The following is a 19,660-nucleotide window of genomic DNA, read 5'->3' on the forward strand; positions in this document are numbered from 1 at the left end:
AAATCGTTTTGTTAGGTCTCTGGACCATAATAAAGATTGATTTGATTTGATGAAATCGAAAGAACACAAATATCCCAAAATCTCACATTTGGAAATATAAAAATGCAGAAATCTGGGCTCAAGCTTTGGGCGATCCGATAATCCCCTGATTCTCTGGATATTCAAAGCGCTCAAATAAGACCCACGTTTTGGCGTCGACCAGCTTTAGCACTGACCAGGAGTCTGGGCTTAGGGAAATAAAAAATCCGACATACTGTGTATAGCAGCCTCCCACACCTTTCGAGTCTTCCAGATGTATTGGACCAGATCTGCCAACCAGCCCTAGCCGGCACAGTTCTGGTCCAAAAGATCAGGAGATTGTGGAAGGCTGGTGTGTATGATGCACAAAATGACAGCGAAGAAAAACACAAAATTTTCAACAAGCACCGATAATATACATAACTCCTTTAAAAAAAAAAAAAAAACACTCTCCCACCCCAAGCCTTAAAAAGTACCCTTAAAAGTAAAGCAGGGCTAGCTTTTATTTTCTGTAAAGAAATCCTCGTTCTCAGAGTGTTCATTGTTCATTCAGTTGCTCTTTTCGCAAGGAGAGATCTGTGTCTTTAGTTTATGGCTCATGATTATCAAAACGCAGGTGATTGGGACAGGGAAAAACCACGTAAGCAATCCAAAAAAGCTGTCCGGGCAACGGGTTTTTGTGGAGGGAGGGAAGCGCTTCCCCAAGGAAGGGAAACCACGATTCGTTAACAGACGCCTCTCTGTCGTGACTGGCAGCCCCAAAGTTTGGTGGCCTCAATGAGGGCTCCCTCCTTGTGCAGTGCTGCACCCACAACCGAGAGAGAAGCAGATGGGGTCATGTGACAAATTGTGGGTGGGGTGGCCCACCTCTCCCCGCCCGGGTTTCTGGGGTCTAAATGGAAACCGCTGGAAACGTGATGTGTTAAAGCAAGTTGAAAATCCGATTTTTTAAAAAAGTACTACCTAAACTTTCATATATTTTTTTTCCCAACCTGGGGGTGCAGGGAAACAGGGCTTCAACATTCCTGGAGTTTTTAAATCTCCTGTCTCAAGACATCCCTGGGCTACTTTTATCGTTCCCCAGCGCGGAGATCTAGCTCTCTGCGTTGATTGTCATTTGGCAACTGACCGCTGGCAGCACTAGGCTAAAAAGAGGGTTTTCCCCAAAATGTTTTGCCTTTCCACACAACTCCACAGCGTGAGCCAAGCGCATTCTCCCAGCATGCTCTGCAAAATGGCTCAGTTTGGGTGCATTGGCGACGAACGGTCTGGATTGCATGCGCAACGGGTCTGACCTTGAAGAGGAAGGAAGGAAGCAAATTCCGCGACCGGACGCCCTGCCAGTGTTTCGGGCGACAACTCCCATCAGCCCCAGCCAGCCCAAAACATTGGCAGGGGGGCCATGTTGGGGAAGGCCACGATAATGGCATTTATGCCCTGGCACCCATGACTTTTGCTCGCTCCAGTTCGGACCAGAGCACCCACGAAACCACCCAATGGTCTTGATTGGCAAGCCTATCATTAAGCAAAAATATGATTTCCTCCCTCGGGTAACGCCGGGTCTGGCCTTTGAGGCAGGGGGCAACTGAAGCCACACGAGAAATACTCAGGTGGCTCAGGGCTGTTTTGCACATTAAATTTTAGGGGTAAAATGGGGAAATGAAAGTATAAAGCAAAGCAATATAGCCAGGTTCCTTCCACTTCGGTTTTAGAAAACGAAACAGGCCTTCGCTGGATTGTAGCTTGATGCAATGATTGTTCTTTTGACAACGTAATGTTTAAAAGGAAGGGGGGAAACCCAGGGCTTGGGTGCAAGCGTGTAATTCCTCCCGGGCACCAGAAGGGGGAGACAGCACGCTGGCGGAGTCCACAGGAAGTCAGCCACACCCCTTCCTCCTTCAGCTGATGGACCCAGCACCCTCCCGTTTGGGGTTTAGATAAGGGATGCTCCTATGCTCTCCATATTGCAACCACCAACCCAAACACTCAGTCAACCACGTTTGGAGGGAACAGTTCAGGAAAAAAGGTTCTTTGGTCCCTGGGCACACCGAGAAACAAGTCTGTTGAGCTACACCAAGCCAAAAACTCTCTTTCCTCCCCGCTTCACACCTCTTATTTACAAATAGAAAGGGAGGCGTTGTGTTTGTGTGTGTGTGTGTTTAAAAAGGGGAGGGAAAAATGTGTTTAAAAAAACGAACATTCCCACAAAACACTGAAAATTAGGAAGAAAAAAAACCTGCCGGACGTAGAATATACGGAGCCCAGGATGGGCTCTCGAGATCTCCGCTGAAGCACGGGGAGAGAGGCTTCCAAGGGCGCGGACGCTGCAAAAACGCAGAGGTCTGGCCCCTTGGCGCTTGGCTGGCAGCGAGAGAGAGAATTGCTCCCTCCACCTTGGGAAACTTGCATGCGCTCAGTCCAGGAATCGCTGGCAGGCCTTTTTCCACCGGCAGGCGGTGCACCACTGGTCGCGGTGCTCGATGCCATAGACCTTACGGCACTTCTTGGCTTCGCCGCGGACTTTCCTGCGGGAGAGAGAAAGGCAGGGGACAGGCGTTGAAGGAGACGCAGGAGAACTTCCCAGGGCTATCCTCCCCTTAACACGGCCGTGAAAACAGGGGGACAGAGGCGGACAGCAGCCTTTGTTGCAGTCCTGGGAGGGAGGTCTTCTAGGCGTGTTTGGAACTACTTTGGGAACCACTGGGCCAAACGAAAAGGAAGTCAAGAAGACCTCGTCCAAAATAAATGTTGCTGAGTGTTTCTGATGAAAGCAACCCTGTTTAGGGAGGTTTTTAATGTTTGAAGTTTTATTCTGTTTTTAGTGTTCTGTCGGGAGCCGCCCAGAGTGAGGAAACCCAGCCAGATGGATGAGGTATAAATAAATTATTATTATTATTATTATTATTATTATCATCATCATCATCATGATGTCAATTTTACCCGTGGACTGCCATTTCTCCAGATTTTAATTTGCTCTGAACTAATTTTAAGATGTATTTTAATTAAACAGGCAATCAATTAATTAAAATGTGTTCTTTGTATGCTGTGTTGCCCGGCTCCAGCAGAGGAGGGTGGGGTACAAATAATAAGTGTGTGTGTGTGTGTGTGTGTGTGTGTGTGTGTGTGTGTATATATATATATATATATATATATATATATATATATATATATATATAAGGTAAAGGTACCCCTACCCGTACGGGCCAGTCTTGACAGACTCTGGGGTTGTGCGCCCATCTCACTCTATAGGCCGGGGGCCAGCGCTGTCCGGAGACACTTCCGGGTCACGTGGCCAGCGTGACATCGCTGCTCTGGCGAGCCAGAGCCGCACACGGAAACGCTGTTTACCTTCCCGCTAGAAAGCGGTCCCTATTTATCTACTTGCACCCGGGGGTGCTTTCGAACTGCTAGGTTGGCAGGCACTGGGACCGAGCAACGGGAGCGCACCCCGCCGCGGGGATTCGAACCGCCGACCTTTCGATCGGCAAGCCCTAGGCGCTGAGGCTTTTACCCACAGCGCCACCGTACCGCTGACTCTGGAATATAGCTATAATACAGGAAAATCAAAGAATCGTAGAATTGAAGAGTTGGAAGGGACCCTGAGGATCATCTAGTCCAAATTCCTGCAACGCAGTAATATACAGCTGTCCCATATGGGGATCAAACCTGCAACCTTGGCCTTATCAGCACCACACTCTATCCAACTGAGCTATCCAGGCAGACCTAAATCACACATAATTTGTGATTTCTACAAGGACTAGAACCTCCAGGCACTTTTGATAGGATTTGGCATTCTGTTATGACATTCATTCATTCGTTCGTTCCTTTATTTCCTCCATCTCCAGATCTCAGGGCAGTCCAGAACCATCATTTTCAAGTCTGCCACAAGCCCGGCAAATGTAGAACGATACTTGATGATCTGGGCTTGGTTATTTTAATTCATGTGCAGCTTACCCATTCTAGGTGTCTATTTTACAATTCCATTTTTCCCCATCTTTTAATTTTTGCCTGTTGCTGTAATTGTTGTTCTCTGTTTTATATGCATTGTAAAATAAATTAAGAATAAAAAGCTATTAGGAAGTTTGTAACGTTTGACATTTTATTATGTTTTTATATGTGTTGGAAGCTGCCCAGAGTGGCCGGGGAACACAGCCAGATGGGCGGATGATGACTATTATTATTATTATTATTATTATTATTATTATTATTATTATTATAGTCATACCTTGGGTTATAGATGCTTCAGGTTGCGTTTTTCGGGTTACGGAACCGCCGAAACCCAGAAGTACCAGAACGGGTTACTTCCGGGTTTCGGCGGTCACACATGCGCAGAAACACAAAATCGCACTTTGCGCATGCGCAGAAGCGCTGAATCGCAACCCATGTGTGCGCAGACGCACCACTGCAGGTTGCGAATCCTGCGGGTTGTGAATGTGCATTCTGCACGGATCACGTTGGCAATCCAAGTGTTCACTGTATTACAGTCATACCTCAGGTTGAAGTTGCTTCGAGCGCTTCCGGGTTTCGCCGCTCGCGCATGCGCAGACGGTTAAAGTGACATCACGCGCATGCGTGGAAGCGGCGAATCACAACTCATGCATGCACAGACACGGGTTGCATTTGCTTCTAGATGTGAACGGGGCTCCGGAACGGATCCCGTTTGTATCCAGAGGTACCGCTGTATTATTCTTCTTCTTATTATTTGCCGGCCTTACCTTGAGCTGCTGGGCGCCCGCAGAGGAGACGTGACAATCAGGTGGGATTTCAAGACAGGTGGTGGAGGAGGAGGAGGCAGCAGCGGCGGAGGCTGCTGCTCGCTGAAACTCAGGGACCGGCTTCGCACCTGCAAACAAGAAACGTACGCGCTTTACGACACACCCAAGAGCAAGTCTCTCCAGGACCCCAGTTCCCCAAGGCGCTGGAATCAGCCCTCTGTGCCACTCGAGATTCCTGCAGCCACAGAAGTCAGGACTAGAGATTGAAAGGTGTCAGGGAACTGCCATCGGAACAGGGGCGGGAAACAGAGGGGCAGTCGTGTTACGGGGAGCCTCTGGAAATCTTGCGAAGGAGTTCTTCTTTTGGTGATGAGGAAAACCCCAATAGGGAAGAGGTGAAAGGACCTGAGGATGCTGGTGGGAGCCTCAGCACCGCTTCTGGAGGGAAGCATGCCCCTTCCGTTGCCCACCCTGCGCAGAGGTCTAAAACACAAAGAGGGAAGGAATAGGCTGGGAGTAATGAGACTTTTATGCCGGGGGAGGTCCAGGAACTAGGCACTCCCAGATTCTGCCAGCGATTGAGGCAGACATGAACTTGTGGCTCTGCACTGTAAATAAAGGTAAAGGGACCCCTGATCATTAGGTCCAGTCGTGGCCGACTCTGGGGTTGCGGTGCTCATCTCGCTTTACTGGCCGAGGGAGCCGGCGTACAGCTTCCGGGTCATGTGGCCAGCAGGACTAAGCCGCTTCTGGCGAACCAGAGCAGCGCATGGAAATGCCATTTACCTTCCTGCCAGAGCGGTACCTATTTATCTACTTGCACTTTGGTGTGGTTTCAAACTGCTAGGTTGGCAGGAGCAGGGACTGAGCAACGGGAGCTCACCCCGTTGCGGGGATTCGAACCACAGACCTTCTGATCGGCAAGTCCTAGGCTCTGGTTTAACCCACAGCGCCACCCGCGTCTGCACTGTAAATAGTTTGCACCAAAATAAAACCTGTAAAAGACAGGTCTGAGTCCTGCCTGGTTACTCACGAGCAACCACCATTGCCATCTGACAAAAGGCCTGGGAAAAACCCAGAAAAATTGGGAGGAAACCAGGGTTTTTTTTCCTTTTCCCCCCCAAAGCTGTTTTTTTGAAGTCCATGAGAAAAATGACAAAGAGGAAGAAATGGAAAATGACAGCAGTAGTTCAGAAAATGAGACAGAATAAACTGCACGTGTATGTTGTGTCTTCTGTCTCTTCTTTTAAAAAAAGCACTACTCAAAGGGTAGGCCTTCTATGGAATTTAAATATTGAGGTGGACCTTAACTTTATTTGCTATTACTGCTAAGGAGCAAATCTGATTATTTTTACGTTGATGGTTTCTTGCTTTTTTCGTTGCTTTTGAGGGCAAGGGGGGTGGTTACGTGTTTTATTGCAGGCATAATATTTTTATATACACTGTGTTTCACACAATTTGTAAAACTACGCCACACTAAACTTTTTTTTCAATTTTTCCAAAATTTCTATTTTTTTTCTGGAAAAAACGGGGGGGGGGGGGACGGACATTTTTTTCTCATGGCTTCAAAATTTCCGGAAATGTTACATCTCTAGTCAGGACTCACCGGCGAGAGGGTGGGGATGGTAGATGTCGCGGCAGCCCAGCTGATACTGGTGAATATGTGTGGGGATACTGGGATCTGGATGGACGGCAGAGCCTGAGAGAGAGAGAAAAAGAGAGGTGAGAGGATTCGCTGCGTTTCCATCTCCGCTGACTATTTTTTAAAATGCATTTATGGGGTTGCAGGAGAGAGAGAGGTCTGTAGTTTAACTGCGCTACATGAAGGAGGACTTTGTTTTCAAAGCATGCATCGCCGTAGCCAGACTACCCTTGTAGGTGGCATAAAGGTAAAAGGTAAAGGGACCCCTGACCGTTAGGTCCAGTCGTAGACGACTATGAGGTTGCGGCGCTCATCTCGCTTTATTGGCCGAGGGAGCCGGCGTACAGCTTCCGGGTCATGTGGCCAGCATGACTAAGCCACTTCTGGCGAATCAGAGCAGCGCACGGAAACGCCGTTTACCTTCCCGCTGGAGCGGTACCTACTTATCTACTTGCACTGCATGCTTTCGAACTGCTGGGTTGGCAGGAGCTGGGACCAAGCAACGGGAGCTCACCCCACCGCGGGGATTCGAACCACCAACCTTCTGATCAGCAAGCCCTAGGCTCTGTGGTTTAACCCACAGCGCCACCTGCGTCCCTTGCAGGTGGCATAATGGTAAAGGTAAAGGTACCCCTGACCAAAGGTCCAGTCGTGGCCAACTCTGGGGTTGCAGCGCTTTACTGGCCGAGGAAGCCGGCGTACAGCTTCCGGGTCATGTGGCCAGCAGGACAAAGCCGCTTCTGGCGAACCAGAGCAGCGCATGGAAATGCCGTTTACCTTCCCATCGGAGCGGTACCTATTTATCTACTTGCACTTTGATGTGCTTTTGGTGGGCAGGAGCAGGGACCGAGCAACGGGAGCTCACCCCATCGTGGGGATTCGAACAGCTGACCTTCTGATCGGCAAGCCCTGGGCTCTGTGGTTTAACCAACAGCACCACCCGCATCCCTTGTAGGTGGCATATTAGCTGGTAAAAGCCACCTGAACGTCTGGGCTCAAAGGGGGATCTGGGAGCGGCCCCAAACTCTGACCCTATTGCTTCGGGAACCAGGCAGAGGGCCTTCTCAGTGGTGGCACCCACCCTGTGGAACACCCTCCCATCAGATGTCAAAGAAATAAACAACTATATGATGTTTAAAGGTAAAGGTACCCCTGCCCATACGGGACAGTCGTGTCCGACTCTAGGGTTGTGCGCCCATCTCACTTAAGAGGCCGGGGGCCAGCGCTGTCCGGAGACACTTCCGGGTCACGTGGCCAGCGTGACGAAGCTGCTCTGGCAAGCCAGAGCCACACACGGAAACGCCGTTTACCTTCCCGCCGGAGTGGTACCTATTTATCTACTTGCACTTAGGGGTGCTTTCGAACTGCTAGGTGGGCAGGAGCAGGGACCGAAAGACGGGAGCTCACCCCGCCGCGGGGATTCGAACGAACCACCGACCATGCGATCGGCAAGTCCTAGGCACTGAGGTTTACCCACAGCGTCACCCGCATCCCAACTGACGTTTAGAAGACATCTGAAGGCAGCCCTGTTTAGGGAAGCTTTTGACAACTGATGTTTTAATGTATTTTTAACCTTCTGTTGAAAACCACCCAGAGTGGCTGCGGTAGAAATCAATAATAATAATAATAATAATAATAATAATAATAAATATTATTAGGTACGGCTGGCAGGGCCTACCTGATACGCATGGTCAGCTTGGATGTGCCAGAAGGAGCTAGGAGCCGACTGGCTGAGGGCGCTGCTGGACAGGTGATGCTCTGGCGGGACTGCTTGGTCCAGGATGAGAGCCTCTGGCTGCGATGGAGTCTGCTGGATGGCGATGGGAGAAGAAGCCCCCGCAGAGGTAGTGGTGGGGCTGGAGACGGCCGCTGCGGGTTCTGGGGGCGCCTCGTCCTTCACCTGCATTTCCGTGTAGTAAAAATCCTCTTCCCTCTTCCGCTGGTCAGAATTGGCGCCGTCTCTGCAGCAATGGGAAAAGAGAGATGAAGCAATGCCCGGGGAAAGGGGGCGACACAAGTCCAACATTTGCCAAATTTTGAGCTCTTTTGAGCTCTATAATAATAATAATAATAATAATAATAATAATAATAATAATAATAATAACAACAACAATAATATAATAATAATAATAATAATAATAATAATAATAATAATAATAATAATAATTTATACCCCACCCATCTGGCTGGGTTTCCCCAGCCACTCTGGGCAGCTTCCAACAAAATATTAAAATACCATAATGCATCAAACAGTAAAAGCTTCCCTAAACAGGGCTGCCTTCAGATGCCTTCTAAAAGTCTGGTAGTTGTTGTTCTCAGACATCTGATGGGAGGGCGTTCCACAGGGCGGGTGCCACTACCGAGAAGGCCCTCTGCATGGTTCCCTGCAACCTCACTTCTCACAGCGAGGGAACTGCCAGAAGACCCTTGGTGCTGGACCTCAGTGTCCGGGCAGAACGATGGGGGTGGAGACGCTCCTTCAGGTATTCTGGACTGAGGCCGTTTAGGGCTTTCAAGGTCAGCACCAGCACTTTGAATTCTGCTCGGAAACGTACTGGGAGCCAGTGTAGATCTCTCAGGACCGGTGTTATGTGGTCCTGGCGGCCGCCCCCAGTCACCAGTCTAGCTGCCGCATTCTGGATTAGTTGCAGTTTCCGGGTCACCTTCAAAGGTAGCCCCACATAGAACGCATTGCAGTAGTCTAATTTAAATTAGAGAGACCCTTTTTCCATCGGCTCCCCAGATCAAACGGACAGGCATTGTCCTCTCATCCACAGAACAACCCAGGTAGCATTAACCACCCACTTCCCAGTTTCCCCTTTTGTTTTGCTCATCGTTCAGAGCTCAGAGACGATGCTGTGCTTTTGGGGGCAAATTCCCAGGGAAGGCTAAGCCTCAGAGTTCTCTTTCATTTTTTTTCATTTCCCCCCTCCCCTTTTATTTTATTAATTTATTTCACGTAATTATTGCAAAGTATATGCAAAATATTGCAAATAGATATATACAGATAAGCACACACATATAAAAAACGAAGAAAAGAGAAATAAGGAAGTAAAGAAAAAAGAAAGAGAAAAATAAGAAAAGTTGGAAGAATTTCTTCCAAATTTATCCTACAAATATCTCAATAATAAAATTTCATTGGTTGACTTCCGTCGCTCACACTGCACTTCCTATATGCATTTTAAGAAAGATTGTATCTGTTATTCCGTATTTTTCCCATACAATCTCACACAAATATTCTAATCAGTAAGTTTTCTAAATCTTTCCTAAATCTATTCTAAACACAACCAATACCTTACATTTAATCTTTCTCTACATAAATAATCATTTAAACATTTCCATTGTTTCTGGGTTATATTTTTGGGGTTTTGTCTTATCAAATCAGTCAACTTTGCTAATTCCAAGTATTCGCATAATTTATTCAGTCATTCTTCTTTGGTTGGAATGTAATGTCCTTTCCAATTATTGGCTATTAACATTCTCACTGCTGTTGTCGCGTACAAGAAAATATTAATTTTGTCATTTGGGATGTCTCCGTTCAAAATTCCTAATAAATACGATTCTGCTCTTTTATTAGGTGATGTTTTTATTAGCTTTTTAATTTCCTCGTGTGTCATATTCCAATATTTCTTAATTTCCAGACAGGACCACCACATATGGTATAAGGTTCCAATCATTCTATTACACCTTTCAGTTCTCTTTCAGGCTCGCAGACGGACAGGAATGGGCAATGTCGGCGGCTGCGATTGGCAGGGAGCATGTCGCCTCCGGACTGGCCAGCCTTGGTATAAATACCAGGTGGTTGGAAGTTGAAGCTCCAATTCTGGCCTCTACGCCAGTACACTATGTCCGGCTGTGACAACCCAACGGGGACAACTGTGACACTTGGAGTCACTTCCACCTTTACAATTCTGTGATTCTACAACAACAACAACAACTCCTCAAGCTGCCAGGTACAACAACTGATCTTGAGGAGCTCAACTTGGAAGCCCACCTGCACACAAATGTTCCATATCTGGAATCAGGCACTCTGGAGCCTCTGATTCCGTCAATAGCGCCCGAGTTCCATCAAAGAACGAGAGAGTTGGAAGCTACCCCAAGTTCATCTAGCCCAAGCAAGTCCAACTCCCTAGAGGCTGCGATCTACTCCCAACATAAAACGACTGGCAGTGATCTGGAGTGATCAATCTACCCATCATCATTGGAGGAAGCAAAGTTGTTGTTGTTGTTGTTGTTGTTGTTGTTGTTGTTGTTGTTTAGTCGTGTCCGACTCTTCGTGACCCCCTGGACCAGAGCACGCCAGGCACTCCTGTCTTCCACTGCCTCCCGCAGTTTGGTCAAACTCATGCTGGTAGCTTCGAGAACACTGTCCCACCATCTCATCCTCTGTCTTCCCCTTCTCCTTGTGCCCTCCATCTTTCCCAACATCAGGGTCTTTTCCAGGGAGTCTTCTCTTCTCATGAGGTGGCCAAAGTATTGGAGCCTCAGCTTCAGGACCTGTCCTTCCAGTGAGCACTCAGGGCTGATTTCCTTCAGAATGGAGAGGTTTGATCTTCTTGCAGTCCATGGGACTCTCAAGAGTCTCCTCCAGCACCAAGGGGAGGACATAAACCGCACAAAAAAACAACACGACGCAAATAAGAGGAGAAAGCTTCTTTTCAGTAACGTCCCCCCCATTTCATGGACAGAACAAGGACCGTGGGGGGCAGAGAATTCCAGCACATTTCTTTCTCCAGCTGGCAATCAAAAGGAGACCTGTCGATTGTGATCGACCTGTTGGACATTGCTGATCCAGCCCAGCCAGCTGCAATGAAAGGAATCTCAACACCGTGTCGCTTCCCTCTGGGTGAATGCCGTTCGGCCGGGGTCTTGGGGCCTTACTCACCCCAAGTGCTGGGTCTTCACGTGCCTCTTGATCCCCACGATGGAGCGAAGGACTTTTCCACAGCTGGGCCACAGGCAGGTGTACATCACCTTCACAGAATTCTAGGGGAGAGAGAGAGAGAGACACCTGGTTCAGGTCTGCAGGCAGTTTAATCTGGTTATTGTTTTTTTCTGGTTTTTTTGTTTGTTTGTTTCCCGTTTTGTCATTTTTGGAAAATAAAATAAAAAGTTATCAAAGAAAAAGAAGAAAAGAAACAGCCCCGGGACTAAATCTATACTCAGGCTTTCGTATATGTGCCTTGCTCATTAATAGGTATTCTTTGCTTATCTGAAAAAAAAAATCAGTTAAAAAAAAATTCTTACAAAAGGGACATCCACATGAAAAACAGGCCTGTTCTTCTCTTCTCATTAACAAAGTTAATTATCAGCAAACTGCTGAGTAAAAACAGAATAGTCTGCTGATCAAGCCAATGACCCATCTAGACCAGCATAAAGCCATCATAAAAAGGTAAAGGGACCCCTGACCATTAGGTCCAGTCATGGCCGACTCTGGGGTTGCGGCGCTCATCTCGCTTTATTGGCCGAGGGAGCCGGCGTACAGCTTCCAGGTCATGTGGCCAGCAGGACTAAGCCGCTTCTGGCGAACCAGAGCAGCACACGGAAACGCCGTTTACCTTCCCGCCGGAGCGGTACCTATTTATCTGCTTGCACTTTGACATGCTTTCGAACTGCTAGGTGGGCAGGAGCAGGGACCAAGCAATGGGAGCTCACCCCGTCGTGGGGATTCAAACCGCCGACCTTCTGATCGGCAAGTCCTAGGCTCTGTGGTTTAACCTACAACGCCACCCGCGTCCCTAAAGCCATCATAGTCAGTGGCAATTACTGCCTCCTGCAGGAGGCAGTTCCACAGTTTAACAGTGAGTTAATGAAAGTTGCAAAAGGGACGCGGGTGGCGCTGTGGGTTAAACCACAGAGCCTAGGACTTGCCGATCAGAAGGTCGGCGGTTCGAATCCCTGCGACGGGGTGAGCTCCCGATGCTCGGTCCCTGCTCCTGCCAACCTAGCAGTTCAAAAGTACATCAAAGTGCAAGTAGATAAATAGATGCCGCTACGACGGGAAGGTAAACGGCGTTTCCATGCGCTGCTCTGGTTCACCAGAAGCGGCTTAGTCATGCTGGCCACATGATCCGGAAGCTGTCTGCGGACAAACGCCGGCTCCCTCAGCCAGTAAAGCGAGATGAGCGCCACAACCCCAGAGTCGGTCACGGCGGGACCTAATGGTCAGGGGTCCCTTTACCGTTACCTAATGAAAGTCACAAAAAAATCAGGCAGCGAAGAATCCGCGTTACGTGGGACAATTCTCCAGCCACTGCCCCTTCCCACTTATGCGCCCCCCACCTTTCTCTTCCGGGGAGCAGGCTCATCAAAGATGAAGGGGTCCAAGTCCGTCTCAAAGCCGTCGTCCGGCCGGGGAGAACTGAAGGCTTCGCTCGAGTACTTGGGGCTGGCCTCGGAGTGGGGCGGAGACGGGGTCGACATACAGCTCCAGTGCCCACTGGTGCTGCTGCTGCCCCCGTCCGACATGTCTCCGCTTTCCTTCCACACATCGCCCGCCGCTTGGGATGCTGGGGAACAGAGGACGAGAGAGGGTTGGACTAGATGACCCTTGGGAACCCCTTCCAACCCCACGGCTCTTTTGAGAAGCAAGACGCGGATTGCTTTCGCACTGGGCTCACAGTTATGTCCAGTTCCAGCCCCCGTCAACGTCTCTTCTGAATTGCTCTTTTTTCTCCCAGATACTAGGCCAGGCTTCCTCAACCTCGGCCCTCCAGATGTTTTGGGACTACAACTCCCATGATCCCTAGCTAGCAGGACCAGTGGTCAGGGATGATGGGAATTGTAGTCCAAAACATCTGGAGAGCCTGTACTAAGCTGTGGCTCAGCAGCAGGGACTCCGTCCTGAATGCAAAGGGTCCCAGATTCAAATCTCACCCTCTCCAGATAGCCATTCAATCCATCCATCCATCAACCTCTCTGTTGTTGTTTTTTTATACTTTCCAAATTTATACATTTCATTAGTTTCACAATCAAATTAACATTTCAAAATTTGACTTCCTTCCCCCCTCTTTCTGCGGTTACTTAAATTTGTTTTTTGATATCCAAATTCATTCAACTTGGTCACTTAAATTATCTACTGTAAATACATACTCTTATAAAACTGTGGGTTATTACAATGATCCTGCTAATGTTTTTATCTGTTTACAATTGATCTGTAATTTTTTTGTTTTGCTTTTTAATTATCTATTACTGAAAAGCATATGCACACCTAGCGAAAAAAAGGAAAAACAGCTTTACAATTTTGTGATTCCACTGGAATATTGTGGGTTGTTTACGGGGTAGGGCTACGTCAGAGGTCTTGCTGAAAAGACCTTCTTCAGGCTGGTGTCTTCTAAATGTTTCAGACAGCAATTTAACAAACGTAAGATGAGTGTGCTGGATCAGGCCCATGGCAAATCTGGTCCAGCTTCCCCACCTCTCACAGTGACCAACCAGATGCCCATTATGGGAAACCCGAAAGCAGGATTCGAATACAGGAGCGCTGTCCCTTCCTGCGGTTTCCAGCAATTGATATACGAATGACTTAAGTACCATATTTTTCGCTCTATAAGACGCACCAGACCACAAGACGCACCTAGCTTTTGGAAGAGGAAAACAAGAAAAAAAATATTCTGAATCTCAGAAGCCAGAACAGCAAGAGGGATCGCTGTGCAGTGAAAGCAGCAATCCCTCTTGCTGTTCTGGCTTCTGGGATAGCTGCACAGCCTGCATTCGCTCCATAAGACGCACACACATTTCCCCTTACTTTTTAGGAGGGGAAAAGTGAGTCTTATAGAGCAAAAAATACAGTAAATTTATTTCCATAGGCCTAAGCTGGGTATGACATTGCTGGGCAAAGCCCAACCAACTCAAAAGGGATAACCTTTGAGCAGGCGTACACAGGATCGCACCTGCGAAATTTGCATCTGGAGAGGAGGACAAGAGAATAAATCCCACACGCTCTGAGTTTCCACAACTGCGCTGCCAACTCAAGTCGATCGATGGCCTTTCCCACACTGGCAGAGTCCTATTTTTAACTTGATTCCTGGGCAGCACCTCTAAATAGAGACGCCGGCTCCTCTGGGTGCCCCAGGACCCGTCGCTCCCATAATAGGCCCGAGCATCCGACTGGAAACGGCGGCCGGGAGTCGGGTTACGTGCTCCATGCCTCTCTCTAGGAATGCAGACACCGTCCCAAATGCGGCCAGCTGCCCTTCCAAGCAGCTGTCCGACGGCAGGGCCGGGCGGAGGGCACAGAGAGGGGAGCAGACGGTCACAAACAGCAACCCTCAAGGGACTGGGCTGGCGGTTTCCTCGGCCAGCAAAGTTCAGCCACCATCTCCTTACTGGTTTGAGGAGGCGGCTTGACCAGACGGTCGCAGGGGGGGCGCAGGGGTCCCGTCAGACCTCGGAGGGAGATGGGGCAGCTGTTGGAGGGGTGAAATCGAGTGCCTTCTCGCTCAGGGCCTGCTTGCGGACTGGATGAGCCACTGTCCTGATCCAGGACAGTGTGGCTCAGTGGTTAGAGCAGTGGGGGGGGGATCAGTCTTTAACATCAGCAGTCAGGAGCGCTTCAGCCCTGTTTTTGAGTTTCTGCCCTGTTTTTGAGTTTGTTTGAAACTTAAGCGGCTTATCTTTAACGCTGTACTGTTTTCAACACTTGATTGGGAGCCGCCCAGAGTGGCTGGGGAAACTCAGCCAGATGGGCGGGGTATAAATAAATAAATTTTTATTTTTATTTTTATTTTATTTTTATTTTTATTATCTCGTATTCCTTTGTAAGTTTTTCTTAAAACCCTTTTTGTAAGCCTTTTAGCCCTGCTCTTGAGTTTGCTGGAAATCACTGAAAACCATGTAAAGTTTATAATGTTCTCTTAAATAGGGCAACGTTTTAAACTTGTCATTGAGGTTTTTACACCTTTTTTTGTAAACTCAAGGAAGCGTCTCAGCCCTGCTCTTGAGTTTGTTTGAGATCACTTAAAATCATTCAAGGTTTAAAATTCTTTATTTCCTTCTGAGGAAACTGATTAGTTCAGTGAAACGAGTTTTGTAGCCGGAATCTCGTTAAGTCTTTGTTTAATTCTAGGTTAATTCCCCCCCCCCCAAAAAAAAAATCATTTTTGTTATTCAATTCTACAGTCGATTGCCTCTCGTTTCAGGGATTTTCCACGGCAATTCTTTTGTTTTGTGTAATTTCTTGGTTCTGTGACTTTTTTTCACTGGTTAGAGCAGGCTTCCTCAATGTTGGCCCTCCAGATGTTTTTGGCCTACAACTCCCATGATCCCTAGCTAGCAGGACCAGTGGTCAGGGATGCTGGGAATTGTAGTCTCAAAACATCTGGAGGGCCGAGGTTGAGGAAGCCTGGGTTAGAGCGTCAGGCTAGGACTTGGGTTCAAATCCAATCGCTTGGCCACTGAGCACACCGGGTGACCTTCGGCCAATCGCTGCCTTTCAGCCCAAACTCCCTCGCAGGGTTGTTCAGGAGATTCAATGGGGGGGGGGGGAGCCACGTATGACACCTTCAGCTCTTTGGATTTTATTTTTTATTTTTGCAGGGTTAGGATCACCTAACCTGCTGTCAGTGGAGGGGGGCCCTCCTCCCATCCTCTAGACCAGGGGTCAGCAAACTTTTTCAGCAGGGGCCGGTCCACTGTCCCTCAGACCCTGTGGGGAGCCGGACTGTATTTTGAAGGGGAAAAATGAACAAATTCTTATGCCCCACAAATAACCCAGAGATGCATTTTAAATAAAAGGACGCATTCTGCTCATGTGAAAACATGCTGATTCCCAGACCGTCCGTGGGCTGGATTTAGAAGGCGATTGGGCCAGAAACCCACCAAACCTGCCACACCTGGAACTGGGTGTAGAGAGGGCAGCTGAATGGGACACAGCTGTGGGCAGCCTGATTAAGGACCATTCGCCTTGAGACGCCCATAAAAAGCAAGTCTAGAGTGAGAGACTAGGGCGAGGAACACTGTTTTCAGGAACTCCTCGTGGTGATAATTTTTGGGGTGAGCTGAGAGTTTGTTTGGACCCTGGTGAGAACCTGGAGGCTGAGAGGGAGGGCGTGTTAAAAAGAAAATATTATATACAGTGGTACCTCGGGTTACATACGCTTCAGGTTACATACGCTTCAGGTTACAGACTCCGCTAATCCAGAAATAGTACCTTGGGTTAAGAACTTTGCTTCAGGATGAGAACAGAAATCGTGCTCCGGCGGCACAGTGGCAGCAGGAGGCCCCATTAGCTAAAGTGGTGCTTCAGGTTAAGAACAGTTTCAGGCTACGAACGGACCACCAGAACGAATTAAGTACGTAACCAGAGGTACCACTGTATATTAGTATCTTTGCATTAATGCAACGTTTTTATGCGCAACCATGTATTTTTGCAGTATTTCATTTTTAAGTCGTCTGTTGTCGCTTTCAGTTTTCTCAAATGTTTTAACCTATTAAGCCGCACAGAAATTGAATGATCAGTAGTTCATCAATCAATCAATCAATCAATCAATCACCGGATCTATGTTTAGGTCACATGCTGCTTTCTGGAACAAAACCTTCGGCAAAATCACCAAGAGGAGAGTCTGAGCGCTTTGTGACCGCGGAGGAAACAGGACATCTGAACTAGCTGGCAAAGGCATGCCATGATTTCACCCTGTGTGTAAGGCCTTTGCCAGCCTTACCTGGAGACACCTGGGACCGAACCTGGGACCTTGTGCCCCTTGCCACTAGGCCACGGGGTCCTTCCTATCTGATCTCGGCACCTCAAGCTCACCTGGGATGCCGGCATCACCATTCGGGGGGCTCTGGACCACGGGGCTGCAGGATAAGCTGGTCAAGACCATGGCTGCCATCATCTCGTCCATCTCCACAGCAGCAGCATCCGATTTCCTGCAATGAGAGACCGAAAAACAGAGTGGAGGTGGGTTGAATATGAAGCCAACTTCCATACATAAAAAAGGTGGCACACCAGCACGTCCCAGGAGAAAGGGCGCCAGGATTCGAACCTCTGCTATCACACTTTGAACAGCTTGCATTTGTTTCAAACAGCCAAGTTACAGGGAAGCAGGCAGAGGGCCTTCTCGGTAGTGGCACCTGCCCTGTGGAACGCCCTCCCACCAGATGTCAAAGAGAAAAACAACTACCAGACTTTTAGAAGACATCTGAAGACAGCCCTGTTTAGGGAAGCTTTTATATAATAATAATAATAATAATAATAATAATAATAATAATAATAATAATAATTTATTATTTATACCCTGCCCATCTGGCTGGGTCCCCCCAGCCACTCTGGGCAGCTACCAACAAAACACTAAAATACAATAATCTATTAAACATTAAGAGCTTCCCTAAACAGGGCTGCCTTTAGATGTCTTCTAAAAGTTTGGTAGTTATTTTTCACTTTGACAACTGATAGGAGGGCATTCCACAGGGCCACCACCGAGAAGGCCCTCTGCCTGGTTCCCTGTAACTTGGCTTCTCGCAGCGAGAGAACTGCCAGAAGGCCCTTGGCGCTGGACCTCAGTGTCCAGGATGGATGATGGAGGTGGAGACGCTCCTTCAGGTATACTGGACCAAGGCCATTTAGGGCTTTAAAGGTCAGCACCAACACTTTGAATTGTGCTCGGAAACATACTGGGAGCCAATGTAGGTCTTTCAGGACCGGTGTTATATGGTCTCGGCGGCTGCTCCCAGTCACCAGTCTAGCTGCCGTATAGAATGTAGCTGCTAGCTTTTAATGTTTAACAGACCACTGTAATTTAATACTTTCTTGGAAGCCGCCCAGAGTGGCTGGGAAAACCCAGCCAGATGGGCGGGGTATAAATAATAAATAAATTATTATTATTATTATTATTATTATTATTATTATTATTAGCTGCGATTCCTGCATTGCGGGGGGGGGGGGGCACAGGTTGCCTTCGTAGGTGGGAGAGATCACCGTGTCTCACTGGTCAGCTACTGCCTGCCTTGAGCCGGACAGTCCCTTGTCTATAAAGTACTGACCCGCCACTGGCCCTCGCTTGCTTCAATGGGTGCTTGGAGTTCAGAGTATTGCTCAACAAACGGGTTGAATTTCTGCACCAGGGAAAAAAAGGAATCTTCCAACAGTTTGACCCCCCCAAAAAGCGCATTCCTCCATTGTCTCCCGAGACAGACAGGTGCTAACCACCGAACCAATCAACAAGGGGGTTGGACTAGATGACCACTGGGTCCCTTCTAACTAGAATCGTCGAACTGGAAGGTAACCCCAATGAAATGCAAGAACCATAGCGGAAGAATCTCTCTACGCCTTGATCCTATGAAGGCATTTCAGGATGGTGTCATGAAACGACGGCAAGCATCGACTCAACGAGGCAGCAATGAATGGAGGGTTTCAAAAAGGACATTTAATTGGTTGGGTTTCAGCAGGCGTTTAAAAAGAAGGCAGCTTTGAAACCGGCACGGGGGTCAAGCAAAGTCCAGGCCTCTTTCCCCCAAAATCTGCACGGAAAGCTGAACTCAGCTCAGCGCTGAACTCGCCTTGCCCGCTTCTCCAGGAAGAGAGATCTATAAGAGGCGCTTTTATCAGAATGAATTATTTAAGCGGCGAGTCCAAACAGCCCCCGAGAGCAGATCTGGAGAACATCACGTACCGGGAGTCAGGAGAGAAAGCATTTCGCTCTCCCCCCCCCCCCCTTTTATTAAAAAAAATTAAGCATTAGTTGTATGCAGGAGTTAAGAAACCTTTCCTTAGGATTTCCAGCTTGGGCTGCCATGTAATGTCTTGGTCTGCTTTAACGCGGAGGGGCTGCAACTCAGAAGTAGGCAAGGGGGGGCTACTAAGGAAGGTGCCACATTCGGTCACCAGCATCTGCGATGAAAAGGAGTGTCTGGAAGCAGGATGGGGCCCTCCCCAAACCCTGAAAACTGCTGTCCGATTTAGGAACACGGGAAGTTGCCTTGCAGAGTCAAAACATTGGGCTTCATTGGTTCAACAGAGACCCTACACTCCCTCTTGATCACATGAGCTGGGGGGGGAGTGTTCTTTAAGCTGCTCTGCTGAGGAGCACGGGCCGTTTCACCCCCCAAAAAAAATATACCGCTGGGCGAAGCCGCCATCGCGCTCTGCTCCTCATAGCGGTCCTGGATGATGTATTGTCTACTATGCAAATTCTGGGGGAAGACCAGAACAGGTTGCAATTACAAGAAAAGGGAGACTGAACATTACAAAGAACTTTTTGACCTAATGAACATAATAATAATAATAATAATAATAATAATAATAATAATAATAATAATAATAATAATAATTTATTATTTATACCCC

The 19,660-nt window shown here is 48.1% G+C and overlaps 1 protein-coding gene across 2 annotated transcripts in view; it reads right to left on the reverse strand.

The window, feature by feature from the left end:
- Window positions 1-452: 452 nt before the first annotated feature.
- The window catches only part of ZNF395 (zinc finger protein 395), a 56,965-nt gene continuing 37,757 nt past the window's right edge, over window positions 453-19,660 (reverse strand). For both annotated transcript variants that reach the window (XM_028725231.2, XM_028725230.2), the window contains exons 4-10: window positions 17,129-17,244; window positions 12,658-12,884; window positions 11,261-11,361; window positions 8,054-8,336; window positions 6,340-6,432; window positions 4,734-4,861; window positions 453-2,543 (exon numbers count right to left, since the gene is read on the reverse strand). In XM_028725231.2, coding sequence (XP_028581064.2) covers window positions 2,432-2,543; window positions 4,734-4,861; window positions 6,340-6,432; window positions 8,054-8,336; window positions 11,261-11,361; window positions 12,658-12,884; window positions 17,129-17,244 — 1,060 coding nt within the window. In that variant the 3' untranslated portion in view covers window positions 453-2,431. The remainder of the gene's footprint in view (window positions 2,544-4,733; window positions 4,862-6,339; window positions 6,433-8,053; window positions 8,337-11,260; window positions 11,362-12,657; window positions 12,885-17,128; window positions 17,245-19,660) is intronic.

The sequence above is a fragment of the Podarcis muralis genome, chromosome 3, assembly GCF_964188315.1.
Source record: "Podarcis muralis chromosome 3, rPodMur119.hap1.1, whole genome shotgun sequence".
Lineage (NCBI taxonomy): Eukaryota > Metazoa > Chordata > Lepidosauria > Squamata > Lacertidae > Podarcis > Podarcis muralis.